Source organism: Vicugna pacos, chromosome X, assembly GCF_048564905.1.
Source record: "Vicugna pacos chromosome X, VicPac4, whole genome shotgun sequence".
Classification (NCBI taxonomy): domain Eukaryota; kingdom Metazoa; phylum Chordata; class Mammalia; order Artiodactyla; family Camelidae; genus Vicugna; species Vicugna pacos.
This window is the reverse complement of record NC_133023.1, coordinates 24,816,793-24,837,549: the sequence shown is the minus strand read 5'-3', so window position 1 is coordinate 24,837,549 and position 20,757 is coordinate 24,816,793. Positions and strand designations below refer to the sequence as shown.

At 33.0% G+C, this 20,757-nt stretch overlaps 1 protein-coding gene across 3 annotated transcripts in view; it reads left to right on the top strand.

Moving 5' to 3' along the window:
- Positions 1 to 20,757, top strand: part of DMD (dystrophin) — a 1,854,428-nt gene that overhangs the window by 640,147 nt on the left and 1,193,524 nt on the right. For all 3 annotated transcript variants that reach the window (XM_031673322.2, XM_072956638.1, XM_072956633.1), the window contains 2 exons: positions 1,281 to 1,461; positions 18,313 to 18,458. In XM_031673322.2, the coding sequence (XP_031529182.2) occupies positions 1,281 to 1,461; positions 18,313 to 18,458 (327 nt within the window). The remainder of the gene's footprint in view (positions 1 to 1,280; positions 1,462 to 18,312; positions 18,459 to 20,757) is intronic.

The window sequence follows — 20,757 nt, the reverse complement described above, 5'->3', positions numbered from 1 at the left end:
AAACAACCCTGAAGTACTTTTTTCTATAGGTTGCATAGAAATGACTTACAAGTACTTACAAGTAACAATCATGGTACTATACTTTAAAAAAGAACATTTAGAAATCAGAGTTCAAATTATATATATAAAAAATTCATATAAATTGCAACTTCTCTAGAAACCACAGAGTATGAAAACACCTATATCAAAAATAATACTGTTCAAAAGAAATCTAATGCAGGCCACAAATTCGAGCCACATGTGCAGTTTTAAATGTTCTAGAAATGACATTAAAAAGGAACAAAGGAGCAGGTACGTAAATGAATTTCAGTGATAACATTTTATTTAACCTGATATATCAAAAATGTTATTTCAAACTATTTATGAGAGTTGATATTTGTGTATTTTCATACTAAGTCTTCAAAATTCACTGTATGTTTTATGAGGACAGCTCATCTAAACTTGGACTAGCCACATTTCAGGTGCTCAGTAGCCACATGTGATTAGTGACTACTATATTGGACAGCACAGTGGAGTGTCCAGAGTACTCTGGAGAGTGAAAAGGGGTGTTATTAACAATTATGCCCAGACAACAAGAGAAAAAGTAGGGTGGACAGTCACCCTAATTTAAACAGTTGTAATTGTCTGTTCATTCAGGAGAAGTAACAAGACTTAAGTAATTATGGAGATAAATATGTGTATATACAAAAAAATTATACAGTTTACATATTGATAAATGTATTATTGTATGTATTATTATACACATGTATATATGTATATATAATACATGTGGTAGTATTAATGTATAAACATATTTGTGATTTAATGTAGTATGTATATTTGCAGACATACATACACGTGTATAATTCTACACAAATTAATTTAAAGAAAAATTAAAATTGTTCATCCAGTGAGCTTAGAATTTGAAGCAGTGGCAGGCACACAACTTTGAGATAAGAAGGGTGTGGAGGGACATCCATGTTTGATTTATGGAAAAGGTATAAGATCATTTTAATACTTTGCAGCTGTACACATTCATGACCATGAATGTTCTAAATGATGTAATTTGAAATTTAAAAATTATTATATATGATGATATCTCTTGAATGAAGAGCCAAGGTTCTTAAATTGATGACCTGTGCTAGAGGCTAGCTTTAGCCATCATGGAAGTTTCTTACCAATTTTTTGAAAAGGGCATTAAGCTAAGCTTGCATCATTGCCTTTTAATACTTTGCTCTGTAAAAACATAATGTATGCAAAGTAAAAATATTATTTACTTTAATACTCTAAATATGGTACAGGATGAAGTCAACCGGCTGTCAGCTCTTCAACCTCAAATCGAGCGATTAAAAAGTCAAAGCAGAGCCCTAAAAGAGAAAGGACAAGGGCCAATGTTCCTGGATGCAGACTTTGTGGCCTTTACAAATCATTTTAACCAAGTCTTTGCTGATATGCAGGCCAGAGAGAAAGAACTACAGACAAGTAAGTAAAAATACTTATAATGACTAACTTGATATTTTCCAAATTAGTTCTTTGTCGGGGAAAAGAGAAAGTACTAACATGAAGGAATGATTTCTGTTGAAGAAACCATGCTCGCTACAGCCAGTAGTGACAAGTAATGAAATGCTGTTGCTGGAAAACAAACAGGTTATATCTGTTTCTTACCCGCTCCGTAGTAAGTTCATGATAGTGAGAAACAAATAAAGCGTATGTTGTATATAGGCATAACTTCTCCTTTGTGGGCTGCAGATTTTACATTCAAGTGTATCGAGCATTGAAGGAAATAAAAGAGCAGTTGAAACCCTTTCAGTGGGTTTTCATTAAATCCAGTTTGCTTTATGTACAGGGATATTTAGCTAGGCATCTTGCTAATACTTCTATCAGTTTATATGAAGATTATTATAGCAGTAGCATGCATGTGGCAACTGAAACTCAGCCAAGGACAAATTATTCTTTGGGCTTCATTTTACTATTGGATCACTATAACTATTCAACATCTTTTTTTCATTTGCTAGTAAAATACAATATGAGTGGAGCAGTTATGCAAATGTCTACCATATAACTAGCAGATTTTTCAGGATTCTCATATTTGCCTCTCACCAATTTGCTCTTACGATATTCATGCAGTTTCTGGTCCAAATATCCCTGCTCATCAGCTTATTTTTTAAGACAAAAATTCCTTAACAGGTTTATGAACACTCCTAAGCATCAATGAATGGGTTTTGGTTCACTGTACACATACATCCATAGGTATTATATATGTACACACAAAGGAGTGTAGAGTAAAATTGGATTTTAAGGCATTAGAATAAAAAAAGTTTTTAAAGTCATCCTCAAAGATGTTATGAGAAGCACAAGAACATATATTTGTTTTCTACTAAAACTTTAATTTGTTGGAACACACGTTTAATTAATTGCTTTCCTTTGTAAATATGCAACAAATTTACCACATAACATTTCTAGAATCAGTGTAGTGTTGTAATACACGAAGCTTTCCTCAATTGCCTATTTTTTTCCTTTTTATTTATTGGTGAGGTCATGGAATGAAAGATAAATGCTTATTTTTTTTTTCCCCTTTTACTTCAAAGTCAGTTTTGCTGAAGAGTTTATTTTCCTGATAGGGAAGCATGTATTACAGCTTTACAATAATGTCAGCTCCCTCTGGTGGATTTCAGTATACTTGTTACTGGGCTCTATGAAATCAAGTGGGGAAAAAATTGTGAATGTCCTAAATTTTCCAGCATTGACCTATTTAACAATGATGCATTTTTATTATCATAAAATCTATAAACCTGCCTTAAAATCAAGTACATGTTAATGGTTATACTATATCTGGTGGGCAAAAGAGCTTATTCGATGGAATATTATTTTAATTTATATAGAGTTATATTAAGGTTTAGCCTTTTTTGTTTCTTTTAAAGATGTTCAGAATATTGATGTGTGATGATAACAGGTTTGACTATGATACTATAATATAAATATATAGTAATATATATTCTCTATCCTTATAGCCATTAGTCTACCCATTCATATTATCATGTCTTCTATTTATCTTTTATATACGTAATGATTGTTTATAAAACTGCCAAACATTTTCACTCTGTTTATCTCTAAATAAAATGTCTTTCTTTCCATTGTATTGAATAAAACATCTCTAACACTTTTACTCTTTTTGAAAACTTGTTTTAATTAATCATTAATTAAATATGGATTATATATGTAAATTATAAAGTATACAATTTATATTTGTATATATAATTTACATTATGTGTTAATATATATAAATTATATGTAAATAATTTATATATTCCATACATTATTATACATACATTATATATAAATGTATTATATAAAATTACATAATTAATTTGGTATATAGTTATATAATTATATAAAATTATAATATAATTACTTTTATATATTTATATATAATGTGTATATGTGTATTAAGTACACATATATAAAAATGTAAATAAAAAATTTACTGTATCAAGTCATAATGTAGTTTAGATTGTTAATTAATAATTATTTTCAAGTAATTTTCCACATGTATGTTTTCCCCCCAAATTGGCACGAGGAAGTAAATCTCATTTCTTCTATTACTACATGATACTTTGAACATATTAAATTTTAAGCAAGTAAGAGCCAACACCAGGACCTGGAAATCCATCCTTACTTTCATTTCCTCTTTCCTTTTTTTCTTTACTAATTTTATCACAATAAAAAAAAATTTAACTTTTAAGTGTACTTTGAATAGTGAAAATTGGTGTAAGGAATTGGTGATTGGTACCTGGCAAAGGTGATATGAGAAAATAATACTAAAAGTTAAATACATTCTATATTCATAGTAATTTTTAGTATACAAACAACTTTCTTATAAATTCTTTCTTAGTCCTCTGAGAACAACCCTCTGAGAATATATTTTATTATCTCCATGTCACAAATGACCTAACATAGCTTGAATAACTGAAAGGATGAATAGGAGATGGTATAAGAACTAGAAAGTACACATGGATGTTCATAGCAACATTATTCATGATAACCAAAAAAATGGAAGCAACCCAGATGCCCATCAACTGATGAATAAAGAAGGAAAATGGGTGTAGCCATACAATAAAATCCAGTAATGAAAAGCAATGAAGTACTGATACATGTGACAACATGGATGGATCTTGAAAAAATTATGTTAAGTGAAAGAAGCAAATCACAAAAGACCATATATTATATGATACCATTTATTGGAAATGTTTACAATATGCAAATCTAAAGAGATGGAATGTAGATTAGTGATTGCCTAAGGCTGAAAGATTGAGGGAGTAGCATTGCCTTCCAAAATAATTGCTAGAAACATTGTCTAGAAACTGCAAACTGGAAAGATCACGTTCGACCCTAAAATGGATGTGGAAAACACAGCACGTAGTTAGAGATAACCTATTGTTTTAACAAGGAAGAAAATTGACTGTTCTTTCTCAGCGTAAATATGGAAACAAAATTTGTAGTATAGATTGAATTTATTTCATTTGTGAGGTGGAAATCGTGTCAGGAAAATCATATTAGATTTTTTATTGTTTGATATGTTCAGAAAATGGGGAAAGTAGCTGCATTAGTTATGACAAAACAAGTGTTTTGTTATTTTCAAAAACTTCAGAAGTACGTTCTTTTGTTCTATAACCTCAGATTGCTGTCATGATACTATTTTTTTTCTTTCTTTCTTTCTTTTTCCTTTTTAAAAAATCGGTGATACCAACATGTTACATGAGATCTAGTCTCCTAGCAAACTTTCATATAGTATTAAACATAGGCACAATGTTGTACAGCAGATCTCTAGAATTAATTCTTGTGTGACTGCGACTTTATAACCAATGAACAGCAACTCCCTGTTTTCTCCTCCCTCCAGCCCCAGGCAACTGCCATTCTTTTCTCTGCTTTTATGAGTTTGACTGTGTTAAATACCTCATATAAGTGAAATCATGCAGTATTTGTCCTTCTGTGTCTGGTTTATTTCACTTAGCATAGTGTCCCCCCAGTTTTTCCACATTGTTGTATGTGTCAGGATTTCCTTCTTTTTAAAGGTTGAGTAGTATTCCATTCTATGTCTATACCACATTTTCTTGACCCGTTTACCCATTGATGAGCACCTAGCTTGTATCCATGTCTTGACTATTGTGAATAATGCTGCAATGAACATGAGAGTAAAAATATCTCTTTGAGATATTACTTTGAATTCTTTTGGATTTGTACCCACAAGTGGGATTGCTGGATCATGTGGTAGTTGTATTTTCAATTTTGTGAGGAACCGCCATAGTTTTTTCTTAGTGGCTGCACTATTTTATATTTTCATCACTGATGATGGGTTTCAAAGTTGACATCCTTATCAATGTTTATTATGTTTTATTTCTCTTTGATAATATCTATCCCAACAAGTGTGGGACGATACCTCATTGTGATTTTGATGTGATAGTGATTTTGAGTATCTTTGCATATACCTTTTGTCCATTTGTATGTCTTCTTTGGAGAGATGTCTGTGCAAGTCCTTTCCATTTTTTTAATCAGTTTATTCAGTTTATTCTTTTGTGCATTGAGTTATAGAAATTTCTTATATATTTTAAATATTCCTCTTATCAGATATATGATTTGCAAATATTTTCTCACATTCTGTACATTTCTGTTTCACTTTATTAATTATTCCCTTTGCTATACAGAAACTTTAGTTTGCTGTCAGTTTGTCTACTTTTCCTTTTGTTGCCTGTGCTTTTTGTGTGATATCCAAGAAGTAATATCAAGACCAATGTTATGAAACTTTTCTTCTCTGTTTCCTTCTAGGAGTTTTATGGTTGCAATTTCTTTAAGTCTTTGATCTAGTCTAAGTAGATTTTTGTGTATAGGGTAAGATGAGGGTCTAATTTTATTCTTTTGCATGTGGATATTTACTTTTCCCTCCACTGTTTGTTAAAGAGACTATCCTTTCCCCATTGTGTGTTCTTGGCACCTTGTCTGAGCTTAGTGATCATATATATGTGGGTTTATTTCTGGCCCTCTATTCTGTTCCATTAATCAATGTGTCTGTCTTTATGCCAGTACCATACTGTTCTAATAACTTTAGCTTTGTAATATGTTTTGAAATCAGGAAGTGTGATGCATCTAGCTTTGTTCATCTTTATTAAGATTGTTTTGGCTATTTGTGGTGGTTTATGGTTCTACATGATTTTTAGGTTTGTTTTTTCTTAATTTCTGTAAAAAGTGACATTGGGATTTTTATAGGGATTGCATTAATCTGTTACTCTTTGGCACAACACTGTCTTACATTCTCATTCACTAGTTTAGTAGACATTTTTGGTCACCTACTATGTGCCATGGAAGTTTGGATACTAAGTATTTAATGGAAATTAAGAGGAAGATTTATGTCTTCATGGAACTTACAGGCAGAAAGTTAACAAAGACATGCATATCTGAATTATATTATCACAAATTATATTCACTGACAAAATATGATCCTGAGGAGATGACATTTGAGCCAAATATACAGTATGTACAGGTGCCAGCTCTGTGAGGAGATGAAGGAAGGACATTAAGAAGATTGGAAATTAGCTCAAATGCCCCAAAATGGAGAAGTGACTGACATGTCCAAGAAGATAGAAATGAGGACTGGAGGGATGGAAACTAGCAAATCATGGGAAGATTAGGACAAAATAAGGGTGGAGTTCATCTAGGTCCTCCCATAGGTTCCTGTATAAAGTTTGGGTTTTATTTTAAAAGCAGTTGAAATTTCAGTTGAGGAAATCAAGTAACTGATTCATGTCTTTAAAAGATCTAAGAAGAGTCTGAGAGATATGGGAAATTGTAGCCATACAGGCATAACCTTGGACTAGAGCTGTCACAGGGTAGCTAAAGAAAAACGAAGGTGGCCTTTGAAGTGGTGATGATCTGGGGAGGTGTGGTAGGGAATACTCTTACCAAAATTACAGGGAATGACTTTTGCCTTCTATGGGGATTATAGAAGAAAAATTCAGGGCCATCAGCAAAAAGTGCTTTCTATGGCCGTAATTTCAATCTCTGTTCTTAGTCACTACTATTACACGTTAAGGTGCTGAGATTGGGAAGGGAAACGAAGGTTGACCTGATCTAATACGTCTTTCAGTTCCAGGTCAGAAAATTGACTTAATTTACTTTTATATCTAGGTAAGGAATTCTTTTATTCTAGAAGACATAATCTTATTGCTTCACTCTTAAACTCTAGGGGAAAAAAAGTGAAGAAAAACTGTTTGTAAATTGTCCTTTTCTTTTCATACTGTTTCCTTTGTCAACACCACCAAGAGCAAGAATAGCAGACGTATTTATTTAAACTGGAAATGTGCTTCATACCATGAGATACAGGAATGGCTTTTTGACATTGAGAATCTTGGGAACATATGCTAAATGCCAAGTGGAGCATAAAAAATATTTAAAAAGTTTATTTAACAGGAGTTCTTAAAGATAGGATTGCCTGAACCAGTTAAGACTAATTTTAGAAAAAAAATTTTTGGAAAAGAGAAAAAATGTAGCAATCCCCTCCCCACAACACTTACCTTATATTGTAATAAATATTTCAGTAGTGTAGTAGTTTATATATACACAAACTTGGTCAGAAAATTGTAATTAAAGTGAAAAATGAATCATTTGTTCCAGAGGTGAATACAAGAGCAATGCTTGTGAAAAAGACCCAGATTTCAATTGATTCATTGGCGATATGGTTTCTTAAAAATTCTAAGGTGATCTTAGATACAAGTCTTAGAAAGACATCTTTTTTGTTCATGTCAGACCACACATAGGACCCTTTGTGGGAATGGAGCCTGATCTTTTTGCAGGGGAGTGGCATCAGCGCAAAGGCTTAAATTAAGAAAGAGATTTTGGTTGGAGAATAGGAGAACATTTATGGTAATGGGAAATTGGGCTGAAACGTTCATTGAATTCCAATGACAAAGGTCCTTTAATATCCATCTAAGGAAGTAACATATGTTGGTTTTGGAAATGCAAGTTTCCATATACACAATTTCTTAGTTTTCTAAGTCTTGTAAGGATGATTTCTAATATGTTAATCATAGTGTACAGTGGGTCCCCTCTTCTTTCTTGACATCTTCTGCCACTGTTCACATTTTAAAGAAATACTTGTTCTGTGTCAAGATTTATGTCATTTAATAAAGTTTGGAGTTGCAGAAGAATGTCTCTGTTGATATTATCTCCCTGTCATTCTGTTAACTATGAGGCATGGGGAAAAAGTTGGAGTCTACTTGGTATGGGATAAAAAGAAAGCTTCAACTTCAGCATTTTTTTCCCTAAATAGCTGTATCAAAGAATTAGAAAGTGCTCTCAGTTCAATTTCTCCAAATACATGCAAAACTCATATAACTCATCACTAATTTCTGCTTATACATGATGGGGCATTCAAGTTGCAGTCAGCTTCATATTCATAGCAGAAGTTTCACTGTTCTTAAATGCTATCATGCTACAGACTGCTAATAAATACTCTCTCTCTCTCTAAATGGATCATTTTCCCCAGCTTCTATATAAGTATCAACCAATAGAAATATGAGACATGGACATAATTTTAAATTTCCTAGTAGCCATATTAAAAAGGAAGGTGAAAGTAATTTAATTGTGTGTTTTATTTAGACAGATATCCAAATATCATTTTAACATAGAATCAAAATTAAAAATTAAAGACGTTTTTTATTATTTTCATACTAAATTTTCAGAATCTGTTGTGTACTATACTTGCAGAACATCTCAACTCAGACTAACCACGTTTCAGGTGTTCAGTGGACATATGTATCTAGTGGCTACCATGTTGGAGAGCATAGTTCCATATTCTTTCTCTCTACCATCATTTCTGTGATATTTAAGTACCTTTATTGTTTTGAGTAGTTTTGTTTTAACGTTTTTTTGGTGGGGACAGATAGTTGTGTTTTTTTTTCTTTTCAAAAAGTGCCATACATAACCTACTCTTCCGAGAACTCAGCCTTATTATGGTAACTCTGAAAATCTGAATTTGCAAAGTATATTTCTGTTTATCTTGCGTTTCATTTGGAGTCTTTTACCCCTTGACATAGACTCATGTATATCAGAAAATCTAGCACTTAATGCCACCCATGACTCTCTTTTTCTTAAATAATGAAATAATTTTGCCTTGTTTCTCCTGCTCTCTCCTTTGCTCTCTTCTCTTTTCTCTTCTCTTCTCTGAAGTCTTTCCCCCTTTAAAGTCAGTTGGATAAAAGAGAAGGACTTTTTTTTTTACAAAAGATACAAAAGGCGTTTTTCACACTCCTCTACAGCAATTTTAGATGTCAATTTGATCATACTTTGTCATTGCTGTCCTTCACATGGTTGTACTAACGGACTGGAGATCAAATTTTTTTTAGCCTTTTGCTTTAAGCAGTAGTGTGTATAGCATGCTATCCCTTAACATTTACTTTGTCAGTAATCCACCCAACATGCTTCCAAAACCATTATCGCTTATATTAATTTTAATTTTGTAGGATATGTTTCCCTAATCATAAAACATTAAGATAATATCTATATTTTTAAATGGCAGCTTAGCAATAAAATAGTAAAAAAAAACTGTCAGAAGAGTTTCCTAAGAAACTTTATTTTAAGGTGAATGTTATGTAATTATAAGCAATATATGGCTAAATGTTGAATCCTCAGGCCATTATTTTTTCATGGGCCTGATCTGGGCCAAATGGTGTGAATAGAACTCTCGTGATTTTTTTCACATGGTAGGTTATTCATTTGTATATGTTTATTGCCTGATTGCTTTCAATAAAGAGCGAATTTTCAGTTGGGTTATTACTCTATTTCTACATAAAAGGAAGAATGCGAATTTCCCTAGATGGAGCAGGACTAGTTCTGCTCCTGGAGGGAAATCACAAGGCCAGCATGCACTCACTCATTGACTGGTAGGTAGAGCGGCTCATACTAAGTTTGCCCTGGGATGAAACTAGGTTCTGCACCAGACTTTTTCATTCTCTTTAATCTGAAACAGAACTAGTAATTCTTCACTAATATTCTCATTTATGTCTAGTTTAAAGGGGATAAACTGTGTGTTTTATAATCATTGGTAAAATAAACTGTGTGTCATTTATAATCACTGTTCAGCTACTACCATGTAAATCATGTTGGCTAATGAATGCTTTTTTATATCTAGAAAGAAAATATGAGTAAAATAGCCTTGGTTTTAATTTTATCTTATAAATAGAAGAGTCACACATTTGATCTGCAGCTCAGACCTAGCCTCTAAGGCTTGGATTCCTATCTTACTACTTCTATGACTTTTTTGTTTAGATGTCTCAAGTTATCATAAACTCAGTAAGTTCCAAAAAAATAACTCTTGGTGGGCAACTGTGCAACCCACAACCATTTCCTCTTTGGTCCCTCTAATATCAGGGTAAAGAACTGACATCTGTGGAGTTGCACAATCAGGACACTTGTAGTCATCTTTTTTTTTTTAAATTATATATTTAAGTATAGTCAGTTTGCAATGTTAATTTCTGGTGTACAGCATAATATTTTGGTTATACATATGTATATTCTTTTTCATATTGTTTTCTATTGGTTATTACAAGATACTGAATATAGTTCTCTGTGCGGTACAGAAATCATTCTTAATATTCCCTGTTCCTCACCCACTTCCTCTCCCATTTCTATTCAGTCACCAAGTCTGTGTATTTTTATCTCCTAAGTAGCTCTCACATCCAAACTTCTTTTAATATTTATTGTCACCATATTAATCCAGGCTACTTCGGTTTCTTGCCTGGACCACTAAATTGTCTCCCCCACGTCCATTCTTGACAATGAGAAATCTAGTTTCTGTATTTCAGCTAGAATGATTTTTCTTAAGGAAATCTAACTGTCACCTCTTTTGTGTGTAGTATGTTTAATGACTTCTGTTTGCTCTTAGTTTAAAGGCACCTAAAAGGCCATACTTAATATGGGCGTTGCCTACCTCCAGTCACAGCCTCATTCATGCTTCTTTTCTCCCTACTTCATATTGACCCTTCATTTACTGAAGATCGCATGTTCTTTCCCACCTCAGATCTTATATATGTTCTCCTGGAAGTCCTAGCACGGCTAATTCTTATTTCTTCAGGTCTTTGCTCAAAAGTTAATCCTTAAGCACTCCCAGTCTATATATGATGTTCCTATTATTTACTGTCATAGTACTCTATATTTCTCTTTTCTAAAACTAATTACAATTTGATCAAAACTATATTGAATATTATTTGGCTCCCTGAGTAAAGTATGAAATCAATGAATGCAGAGGCTCTGTTTTATTCATTATTGCATCGGTAAAAGACATCATAGTGGCTGAAATAGAATTGACAGTTGATAAATACTTAAAATAATAAATTAGTAAATGACATAATATACTAAATGTATGTTAAATACATACATATATTTATTATATTCAGAAGTGTGTGTACAGAGAGAAATAGTTTGTTTTTCATGCATTGGTACTCATATTTCCATAGAAACTTAAATTGGTATTCCTGGTTACAATGTAATAAAAATTGTTACTTTATTGTTCTATCTTCTGTAACAATTCTGTAACAATTGTTACAATTGTTCTATTCCAAAATAGTAGAATTTAGAACATCATTTTGTGTTTTTTCAAAAGAATCCCAGGACAAACCCAAAATGCATGTGCGTTCATTCTCCCTCTCTTTCTGTGTCTCTCCAGTAAGAGGTACACTATACATTTTCTTTACTATTTGTTAATTTTCAGCCAGACTAACACATTTTAAATTTGGAAATGAATTGTACCAGAAAAAAATCATTGTAGTTAAAGTCGACTTTAGTAGTCTAGAAACATTGAAGTGTGAAAGGATAAGCAAGATGAATGATAAAGTCAATTTAAGCTATTCAGAGTTTAGAAGGTTCCATAGGGATTAGAAAGATTAAGGAAATGAGATGAGAAGAATGTCGAAGTTCTCCAGGCAAATTCTTTCTTCTCTTGTTCAGATTCTAGGCTTCACCAAATACTGGTTTCCTTCTGTGTTCCTGGCAAAAGCGTTCTTTCTTTGTGCTCAAGGTTATACTCTTTAACCTGCAGTTATTCATTCAACAAATACTGATTCCTTGCATGACATTAAACTTGTTACTGAGGATAGATCACTGAGCTAAAACCATGTGTTCCTTGCTCTCATAATGCTTATAACCTAGGGAAATATGTAGCTATTAATCATGTAATCAAACTGGTGTTTTTATAATTATGATCTGAGCTGACTGCTTAGATGGAGAAGTCCAAGGCCAGGACTCTGAAACTAAATAAAGGAAACTTATCCAGGCTGAGGAGGTCTGTGAAGCCTTCCTTGAGAACGTACTGCTGGACACAGAAGCTGAAAGATGAACAGGAATTAGTGAGACTAAGGTAGTAGGTGATGGCTAGCTAAGAATCAGAAGTCCTGTGTCTCTGGAGCATGGAGAGGAGAGAGTGATGAGAGATGAGTCTAGAGAGATGAATTATCTAGAAGGACCTTTTATGAGCTGTGATGAAGTTTCATTTTTCTCATGGTAATATCTGGAACCAATATTGATGGGTTTTATGCTGTGATACAACATCATGCATCAGTTTTGCATTTTCAGAAACTGAGCATTGAAGATAGATTGAAAGGAAGCGAAAGCGCACATGGAGAGACTAGGAAGGATCTTCCATTGTGTGGGCTTTTGCTTGTACTGGGTAACTTACCTGTGAGTTATACTAACAAAGCATTTGATCTTTTCACAAGTCATTCTGTCTTCTCTCAGAATAGAGTGAAAGTTGATTCAGCTCTCAGTGGGAGGACTTTGTGGCTTTTATCTGAATACTGATCACAAGCAGTTAGACAGAAAAAAAATCAACCATTCGGAGACTGAAATATTTCCCCTTCCATTAAAGTGATAGAGCAGAAGGAAGCTAAAGAATGGAGAGTACAATCAGGGTCTCCCTTAGAAATGAGGCAGACGTGAGAGTGAGATTAAAGCCCAATGGGTAACTATTCCCCCAGGTATTCAGATAGAGGTATTTCCTGATTGATGAACCTGCATGGAGGGCAGGGAGGTGTATCTAGTTCAGAACTGATGAGCTTGATAGATCTTGTTTCAATTCTAGCTCCTCCCCATTGCAGTCCTCCTGTGAAACACCCAGGTTTCCTTTGGATCTAGCCAGCAAGGAGGAAATGTGCCCAAACACCCTGAGTCAGAACATAGAATAAGATGTTCTGTCTATACAGTATTATAAACGGTGCCCTCATGTTCTGATGGTCTGAATCCTTCAGTACTTTATCAGGGTTTTGAAGAGAACCTGAGACTTTACAGAATGTAAATTATTTATAGGATAATATAAATTAATGTGTACTTTGACATTTTGTTTAAATTCACAGAAAGAAAAAGAATGTATTAAGTTGTGATTATTTCTTAAGATCTAGCTAGAATTATATTGGTTAATAGAAGGAAAATTGGTCAAATTTATCATTTAATAATTTAGAATGTTTCAGTATTCATCTTTCTGGATTTGACAGATTTTTGTTTTTTGCTGGCCTGTACTGGAAAGCAATGGATTGTTTGAATTTATGGCATTTTCTTTCTATATGTCTAGTTATCAATCCATCTATTTATGTATCTATCTCCTTTCTTCCCTCCATCCTTCAAGCTATATACATGGATGCTGACTGAGTTGTGGGTAATCTATACTATTATAACATACACTTGTAAGTTAAGTAACTGATGCTTTTGCCATGCTCGTACTACTTAATCACTTCAGTGATAAGCTGACAAATCTGAAAATCTTTATTTCCTCTCATTTAATGCAGGTATAATTACAGGTACAGTCTTTTCCCAGGATGCTACTAATCCAAGATTATCTTCTACGCAGTCTAAACACTTTTCCAAATACATGGTTATTTATTCTCTCAAATTTAATAAACTCTGTCTTTTGTGTGTGTGTGTGTGTGTATGTGTGCGTGCGTGTGTGTGTATAAATGACCAGCAAGTACTATTCAGTATTCAAATAACACTGTTTAAATAAACTTAAAGTTAAGGAAATAAAACACTTTCATCTTTTTTGATACCATTTCTCTTGGTCTTTATCTATTATTGTTATTTAATTTTTGGTCTGATCATGATTCTGTTTGCAGGATGAAGTAGAAACTCACTTCTAAATTCACTGTGTATGTCAGAATATTCATATATATGCATTGTATGTGTTCACATGTGTGTGTTTGTAAATCATTTCAGAGCAATGTCTCTGCTTTGGTTGTGAATCTGGTTCTCTAGAATGTGATCAGTTCAGAGACATCTACCCCTCCCCTCAAATGAAAGAACATGAGTGTCTCTATTCAGCATTTGTTCTCCCCCCAGCAAAGATTTTCTTCCTTTTGTTAACAAAGATAAAGCTTTTTATTAAACTCAAAATTTCTGCTTAGCCCTGAGAGTGTCTCCTTCATCTTCCTGTTGTCTGGCATCTCTCTTCTAGATGAAAAGAACAGCAAATACACTCTGTACCCAGCAGTGGGTGTGGCGATTAGCAAACACAGATGAGTGTACAATACAGTGTAGCATCTTATGATGGTCTCCAAGGGCCCTCAAGGTCAGAGTTCCCGACCACCCTTCTGTCCTCACGTCCAGCCACACTCCACCTTGCTCACTGTGCTCTTGTTAAATGTGCTGTGCTCCTGCATTACTAGGAATACTCATGGCCCTGGACTGTGTCACTTGTTATTCCCCACCTGGAAAACCTTTCTTCTCCATATTCACATGGCTTTCTCCTTCACTACTTCTAGGTCTCTTGTCAAGTGGTACTTCCAAGGAGAGGGCTTTTTGATTCACTGTCTAGTCACTTCCTATCCTTTATGTTTTATTTAATGCCTTTGTTATATTTAAAAAATTTTCTGTATCATGTAGACATTTAAAAAAATAATGGCAAAATAGAAGTCTGCATACTGAGTTCCTAAACTTAAATATTGAATGTTGCCCCAACCATTGGTGCACCCTGCCTCCCCTCTCAAATTCCTTTCCCTCCCCTCTGCACCCACCTTCACCATCATCCCCGTGCAGCTCTTCACTCTGTTCTCAGTGCTATTCACTGCTCTTTCTGTGAAAACTACACTCCCTAGGACCCCTTTTTAAATGGCTACCTGTTTGGTTCAGCCAGTGGGAGGCACTTGGAGGATACTGAAGTTGAGAAGAAGCGAGAAGCTAGAAAATTCTCTTCCCCTCTAATTGTTGCTGGGTGCATTTCAATCACTGGCTGAGAATGAATCTTCTAAATTTCTAGTCCTCTCTGGAAACAACATTCCTCAGGGAATACTACATCTCCAAAGGGGAGCTCCCTGTGAGTTCAGCTCCTTCTGGGTAGTTCCAACTATTGGGTTCTTGTAACGTCATCTTACAGTTCTTCTGATTGTCCCTCCAACGCTGGGGATGGTGATGGCCTCCATTGCCAATCTATGGATTGCCCCCCATTCCTTATGTAGATCCATGTTTATTCCAACATTTTTATACCTAATTCTCTATCTTAAATTCCTTTCATTGCGTTATCTGAAAGAATCTTCTCCAACCCTCTCCTAATACCTTAACTTTTCTTCACTGTCATTTCTTCCTATTAGTTATTACAGTCTCTTGATTTGTTAATTTCCTGACTGACCAATTAGATTTTAAGCATCATGAAAGCCAAGGCTATGCTTTTTAAGTTTTTACTTCTTGCATCCCTGGTGCACTGCATAAATATTGGCTGAATGAAGGAATAATAAATGACTTCAATTAATTCTCCCCAAAGTTTCTACATCCCCATTTTTTATAAATGAAGTCTAAGATGCTAAAATGTTAAGTACTTTGCTGGAGCTAGTAAGTGGAGAGCCAATTCCAAAGCACACGTTTACTGAACTGCAGAATCAGACTTGCTAATTATCATGCTATACAGCCTCTTTCTGTAAAAATCAGAATGAAGAAGCCACTCTGTTAGATGTTCATAAGAAAAAACCTGTTGATCTTTTTCTAATAAAAAGTAATTTTAATATCTTAACCAACTCTTTCTTATCTTTCTCTCCTGACATATATTCATCATCTAGGTACAGTTAGATTGATTAATATCATCTCTGGCAAGCTTCTAGTAAATGTTTATTGTGTTCTAGCCACTTCCACAAGGGAAACAAGCACTGTTTCCCAGAAACTACAAGTTCAAGTTTAATTAAACCAAACTTTATATATTTTATACTCCATGTAACATACCTCCTTGTCTCTACCCATAGACCCCTCTCATTCCAGTTCACTTGCTCGGAGATCTTCTCAGATAAAACTTTGCTTCATCATAAGTAAATTCTCCTTTACTTCACTACCATTCATGAGATCCCTCTTTGCTTTTATTAATAATTATCGAACATTCAAATCAATGTATTTAGTCAGTAGAGAGAGAAACATTATGTATATGAAAGAAAACAGTGAAGTTTAAAGTATCACAGAGATCTGTGAAGATCCTTCTCTATGAAATCAGAAGTGCTCAGATTAGAGAAGGCTTCTTAAAATAAATTTGGACTTCAACTCCCAAATAAATGTAAGCACATTGAGTAAAATTCTTAGTATCCATTTCTAACACACTTTCTAAAAATATCTTTACCATATGAAAACCCCATTAACTAGTATGTAAAATACTTTCCTATATTCTTCTTATATAGTTTAGAAGGAATTGGTATATAGATTTGAAACTCATGTACTATCTAATAAAAATAATGTGGCTTAATTTAAGCCATTTAATAAAATGATTTAAGCTAGTATTTTGCACCGTGATTTTATCTAGGAAAATTCTCTGTCATTTTCTCTTCAGGTGTGGCTTCTGCCCTATGTTTCTGTGTTTCTGAGATACATTTATGTTAGTTCATTTTACTTTTTTTTTTTTTACTGTTTTCTATTGTTTCATCTATATTTTCAATTGTTTTGTCTCTCCATGCTTCACTATATATGTTTATATATATACACACACATTTCTGGCCTATATATATATATATATATATGTATGTATATATATATTTCTGGCCCATCTTCAGGTTTACTAAATCTGTGTTTAGCTTTATCTAATCTGCTTTTAAACCTATCCATTGTGTTATTACTTTTCACTTACTGCAGGTTTCAGTTCTAGAATTTCTTTTGTATTCTTCTTAAAACACTTAAAAGTATTTTTATGGCTTCTGCTTTTCTGCCAAAATTCTCAACCTTGAACATGGTCAGCATAGCTACTTAAGTCACATAATCTGTGTGTGTGTATAAAATGTATAGTAATGTATAAATATATATACACTTACATGCATTTATGATTTAAAGCTTATGTATAACTATATATATGCACACGTTTACTTTTCCATTATATATATTTAATTCCCTAATTTTATATGTATTTGGAAAGAAAATATGTATGTCAATATATGTATGTACATATATATATATATGTTAGAGAAAGTACACTGTTTATTGGTACTTTTGACTTTGAAACCAGATGATCTTGGTTTAATATCCTGGCTGTGACACTTACTAAATATTTGAATATGAGCAAAATTAGTTGGCCTTCTTTTATAGCCTCAGTTTCCTCAAATGTCAATGAGAATAAAAATGCATATCTTACAGGTTTATTGTAAGAATTAAGGATGATAATGCGTGTGATCATCATTAGAGTTTCTGGCACATACTAAACACACATAAATTGTGTTTCTTTTAATAAAATAAGATGTGAAATGACATAATTTAAAATACCAGCTGCTGTAGATAATGATAATATTTTCCTCAAAGGCAAATGATAATGGAGAAAGAGAGCAGCCTTCAAAGTCAAATATACATGAACTTGACTTGGTTTCTCCAACTACCATCTGTGTTACCTTGGACAAGTTACTCAGCCTCTCTGTTTCTCTATTTCCTCACATTAACAACATGCATTTTAAAATGCAGAATGTGCAAGGCTGATTATGAGGATTCAATGTAATATATGCATAGTTTCTGTCAAAATATCAAGCATAGATAGGAATTTCTCTTCAGCATCGTAATAATATTCTAATCTGTATTTTCAGGTTTTCACTTTGTTAGTGTTTGTAATTATTAGTATGATTTAGTTTGCTGACACTTTAGGAAAATACAGTGACAAAGTTTAAAATGGTTGGGGGGAGGGTATAGCTCAAGTGGTAGAGTGCATGCTTAGCATGCATGAGGTCCTGGGTTCAGTCCCCAGTACCTCCACTAAAAATAAACCTAATTACCTCCCCCCCAAATAATAATAATTAAAATAATACAATAATAAATAAAATGGTTAAATGATTCTCTTTTTTTCCCCTTTTGATAAAGTTTTTGATACTTTGCCACCCATGCGCTATCAGGAGACCATGAGTACCATCAGGACGTGGATCCAGCAGTCAGAAACCAAACTCTGTATACCTCAGGTCATGGTCACTGAATATGAAATCATGGAGCAGAGACTTGGGGAGTTACAGGTCTGTGAATATTTGAATGTCTTAAACAATACAATGCAGATCTCACCTTTCAAGCAGTGATTTTGGTGTAACCTTAATATAATACTAGAATTAAAATGATCATCGCAAGTGATAGTTTGCCAGCTGAAAAAATGAAGATTAAGACTTGAAACATAATATTTTATGCATTTGTGCCTTCTCTCCATAAGATAAAAATTCCATCTTTGAAAACAATAATATGGTCTACTTATGAGGTATATTCTTTCTCACTTAGTGTGTATTTTCAGAAATATGGATTTTCATTATTATAAAAGCTCTGATTTATAGCTTGCTTGCTGATTTATAGCTCATCACACACTTCCAAGCAGAAAGTGGTAAAAATTAGTGTGGTTACAAAATTAGTTTTAATTTAAACCTTTATTTGATGTAATATTGTGATTAGTTTTTTGAGTTCTATTAACTGTATTTCTAACAGTCTTATATTAGGAAATATGAAATACTGATATGGGAAATGAAAGAAAAATAATGTAGGAGACTTTAGAATACTTTTCCTACTAATTCTGAAAAGCCTGTGTTGTATATCTAAGCGCATTTTGTTTTATAAGACATTAAAGCATATTAATTTTATTTAGGAGCTGAGATAATACCTACATTTTTGAGAATTAAATTAAGAAAAAGTTAAAAATTTAACCTTGTTATATCAAGGGTTCTTTTTTCAGAATTAAATATTATATCTTTAAAAAGTAATTTTAGAAGTATTTCTTCAAAGAAATCTTTATTTAAACATTTCCCAGTATGTATGTATGTATGTATATGTATATGTATATTCTCAATCAGTCCTATTTAGTCCTATTTCCTCTACTATAATGCCAAACGACCTCTAACTGCTTAATATTTCCCCCCTTTATGTTACTGTTTGTAATAGAATAATTTCAAAATTTACTTTGAAGAATATGTGACTTAATAGAACCATAAATGTTAAAAAAATTAGAGTACATAGGTATAGCACTTAGGGGAGTGGATTAAGTACAAAAGAAATGGTATGTAGATGAGTAGAAGAGTGTATTTCCACTAATAAAACAGTGATGAAGGGAGAAATTATTTACAAATATTATTGAGAAAATGAATTATTAACTAATTGGAAAAATGAAGTTAGAACCTTGTGTCAGATGTTAATCTAGTAAAACTAACTACCACGTACATTAAAAAGTTCAAAAACATTTTAATAAACCTAAATAGTAAAACTCTTTAAAAACATATGATGGAGAAGCATAACAATCAACAGAAGCAGTCACAAACAGTGGAAAAACACCAGAGCCAATTAAAAAAAAGTGAGCCAAGGAAAACATTTGTCCAAGTCATTAATAAGGGAGTCATCAAAAAGAGATACAAACATTAATCTTATGAAAACTTATAATTCAAATTGCAAAGGATGTAGTAAAAATGTACAAAATGAGATGCCATTTTTGCATACTCAGTTGCAGAAAAAAATCTAAAAAACGATACAAATGAATGGATATAACCAAACAGAAACTGACTCAGATATAGAGAACAAATTAGTGGTTGCCATTGGGGGAAGTGGTGGGGGAAGGGCTACAAAGGGGAATGGGATTAAGAGATACAAACAACTATGTATAAAATAGATAAGCAACAGGATATATTGTACAGCACAGGGAATATAGAAATGTTTTATAATAGCTTTAAATGGAGTATTGTTTATAAAAACATTGAATTACTATGTTGTACAGCTGAAACTAATATAATACTGTAAATGAGCTAAACTTGAATTAAAAAATATATACTGGATATAGTACTAATTTACAGAATGAGATACTATTTTTTAACGTACCAAATTGCCCCAAAAAGGAAAGACAGAGAAACCCAAAAGATATAATAAGTGCAGGTCTGCCAGCAATGAACTGTTTTCTCACTTACTAGTGGGGATGTTAATTTAATGTGAATTTTGCTGAGGAAAACTTTTCAGATAGAGATAGATGGAGACAGAGATAGATAAATAGATCATAAACATAATTTATAAGAGTGGAAAAGTTTAGTTTATACAGCTAATAATGGGAAATGAGGAAACATAAAATCTGTGTTTTTGAAAAATACTTAATGACATGGGGAAAGGCTCACAATAGAGTGACTAGCTCAAAATGTAGTTCAGTGCATACTAGATACTGTCTAAATAATCAATGGTAACATCTTAGTAAAGTAAAAAAAAATTGGTATACCACAAGATAAGCACAAGATATGATGCAACCATAAAATTAAGTGTTTGACATATTTTGGGGATGTTATAGATCACATTTTAAAAGAA